Consider the following 3520-nt stretch of genomic DNA (forward strand, 5'->3'; position numbering starts at 1 on the left):
TAGTTATGTATATACAGCAATAGTTTCTTTCTGCAAAATCTGATAAATTAGAATTTTCTTTCTAGAATGATGGCTATAATGAAAATAGTGAGGAAGATGGATTTTTATCTTTACGTGATATTATTGACTTAAAATAAATACACCACCACCCCCCCAGTTCTGAAATGGATGATTAAGATATTAAAATGTCCAAAGATTATTGTAAATGCTAACTTTCCAAGCAGCACATTCCATTAAATTCTCAGTACATCAAGTCTTGATGTGGAGGGAAGAAAGTTCCCATATTTTAGGATTTTATTTTCTTTTTTAATCTTTCAAGTGCCAACCCCTGCCCACTCTCATGGATGGCAAAGCTGTGTTTCAAGACATTTGTAATTGGTAGCCATTGTTAATGGTTATGCATATCAGTACTAAAATCATCAACATATGTTTACTCCAATACTGTGAAAGAGTCTATTACACATAGCATGTAGTGATTGGTAAAATATACCATGTTCAAGCACCAATGATTAAAAAAATACATAATTCCTGCAAATACTATTATACATCAGCTGACTTTTTTATGTTGGTAAAACAAAAAAAATAAATCATTAATGAAACACAAGGAGAAATAAAATTTACCTACCTTTCTGATAGAAGAATTTTCGATAATAATATGCACCAAGGTCTACATGTTCAACAATGTATCTTTTGACTCTGTCTAGATGTAAAATCAGATTCTCCTTAGGAACTTCCAGAACTGCTACTCCGGCATTTGTGCAATGAGAACTCAGAGTTGACTCAAACGAGGCACTTTCACACCCACTGAAGGAACCTGAATTAGATTTGGAAAGGCTGATCTTCCTCTCCCCTTCCCCACCAATCTCATTACGAAAATAAGGACAACTCATCACAAGTTCATTGCTTTTATCATCCCCCTGGTCCATATTGAGACTTCCTTTTGAATTCAGGTCTTCAGTGCTGCCCATTGGAGAATTGAAACTTGCAGAATGGGACAAGGGTCCAGAGACAAGTGATGCTACAGCAGCAGCAGATGCACCTGTGGTTGTGTTCCTTCTTTTAATAACATTATGCCTGTTGATTGCCGCTTCATTTAAATCAAATAAAATACTCTGCACATCATAATGAGCAAAGCACTTAGGACAAGTCCAAGGCTTGACGCTGTCTTCTGACCGGTTATCTTCAAGATCTGAAGACTTCCCAAGCTCCCCTTCACCTTTGGCATTGCGCAGCTTACGAAAAATGGATGAATCTCCTGTCTCTGATTTTGAGCGTCTCTTGAGCGGCTTCTCCCTTTCCTTAAAGAGTCTCAGGTTTTCCCTTTGAGTAATAGGTCCATCTATCACATCTAGAGAGAATCCTGAACCCTTGCTTCCACTGGCAATCAGGAGTTCACTGAGCTTACTTGTGGCTGGGCTTCTCTGATCAGACTTTTCATCTTTATAGCCCTTCAATAAGTCAAAAAAACTTTCCCCTGAAGTTCCCTGCTTATCTATGGAAGATGTGCTGCCATACTCCCTGTGCAGAGATGGTCCAGATTTAAAAGTGGGTGAAATACATTCATCAAAACTATCCACATCAAGCTCACTTATGGTAATGTCACTGTTGCTGCGCTGTCTTATTCTGCGAAGAGCTTTCCTCGGGGAACTGGGATAGCCATCAGGTGTAAGAAACCTGGAGTCTAGATTCTCCGATTGTCTGGTCTTGGTTTTCAGTGTGCTCTGGATGCTCTTTAACATGACAGAATCACTAGCATTCAGGTTAACAGAGCTTCCCTGACTCCCAGGACTGCTTTTAGAAGACATGCTGTCAAGGCAACTTGATGTATCAATATCTTGACTAGATCTGCTTGTTTCCTTGATGTTCTCCTTCCGTGGAGGCCAATCAGCAATCCTTGCCCTGACCCCCATTTTAGGGACTCCAGGGGTAGAGGTAACATGATGGGAACTTTCATTGCGAGGAGGTCCAACGGGCGCCATGACTGCAGATCCTAAGCTGCCATTCTGTGACCTAAAGCGCCTCATGTAGAAGTCATCCGAGTGGACTTTTGAGGTGCCATCTGTTCCGACTGATACCCCAGTGGCAACAGCCCTTTCGGTCTGGGACCGCTTCAAGCTGGTCATGATCTTTCAGTATGTTCAACCTTAGTGAGTTCCAAGAGAAAATACAGTCATTTCTGCTTTTTAAATGCACAGTTCTCTTTTGGAGAATAGTCTCCAAAATATACAATGGTTGCATGAGATCTTAATCATGCACATTTAAGGACACAGTTAAATGCAGGATGTCTAGAAAATTCAGATATTCAGTAGGTTTTGACAAGCAATAATTTCCTTTAACTTCTGCATTTTAACAAGTAGCCATGTTCCAATACATTCAAATTGTTTTAACATCACTTGCACTCCAAAACTTCAGAGTTGTAATCCAATCTGTTTATGTTTCTTTTAAGCCTAGAACAGACAAAAAAGGGAGATAAAAGCATTAATCATTTCATAGATAACTTTTTTCGTAACTGAAACTATCAAAGTAATTATTACACAGAATTATTATTTCTAACAAACGTGCTTTTAAATCTCGTTGACAATCATCTCAAAAATGCAGAGTTGTGTTACATGGTGAAGAGTTTTCTAGGTATTGCTGGTTTGCCTTCTGAAAAAATATTTTTGCATTTGGATTCCACACCTAAATACAATTTTCTCCTTATGAACTAATTAGTGATACTTTTTAGTTGGATCAGTGGGCAGAGTTTTACAAAGCACAACTAGGGATCTAACTTCCTCAGCTGAAGGACACATACAATTTACGTTTCCTGCAGAAACTACAGAGGAGCCAGATCAGGACTCCAAATTTTGTTTATGAATGCTTTAAAGAATTTACCATTTACAAGTCACACATCCTTGGTTGCTATTAGGTATTAACAATGCCTATTCAACTTTTCCATTAATGTAAATAACTATGATATGCTAACAAAAAAAAAAGGAAGGAAGCTAATTAGCAAAAGGCTTACAAAATGACAACAGAGAGAATGGCTGTCAATAACATTTATTTTGTTTTGCACAGCCCTATTTGCAGATTAGCTGGATAGTCCAGAAAGCATGTATTACCTCTGCCCAGATTTCACACATATAAAAAGACTAAAGCTAAGTAGAAATACATACTTTTAAATAACTCGACATGAAAAGTTCCATTTAGTCCCCTGGCTAACAAAATATTGTCTGCCACAGCTTTTGTATATTCCAGCTTTACAAAGCCATCAAAATTAAATGCTTTCCCATACCTCATCAGTACTGAAGACATTACAAAGCATTTAGCACAGTACCCTTTGAGGAGCTAAAAAGAAAAATTAAATCCACAAGCACATCCTTGCTGGTAGAAGACAAAAGCATGAGATTGTCAAGATAAAATCTTGCATTGCTGTGTACATCCTTTAACACAAAGAAGTTAATAATTTTCAAAGGCTGAACCAATTACACAAAATGTGGCCTTTAAATATTTGCCAAATGTGTGCAGAGAGATGCTGCTG

The 3520-nt window shown here is 38.0% G+C and overlaps 1 protein-coding gene across 1 annotated transcript; it reads right to left on the reverse strand.

The window, feature by feature from the left end:
- Positions 1-625: 625 nt before the first annotated feature.
- LOC104160590 (signal-induced proliferation-associated 1-like protein 1) lies at positions 626-2441 on the reverse strand (the record flags this gene model as incomplete). Its single annotated transcript, XM_009698750.1, has 1 exon — positions 626-2441. A coding segment is annotated over exon 1 (1498 nt), but the record flags the coding sequence as incomplete, so codon positions are not given.
- Between the last annotated feature and the right edge of the window lie 1079 nt (positions 2442-3520).

This window comes from Cariama cristata, unplaced genomic scaffold (assembly GCF_000690535.1).
Source record: "Cariama cristata isolate BGI_N322 unplaced genomic scaffold, ASM69053v1 scaffold20794, whole genome shotgun sequence".
NCBI lineage: Eukaryota > Metazoa > Chordata > Aves > Cariamiformes > Cariamidae > Cariama > Cariama cristata.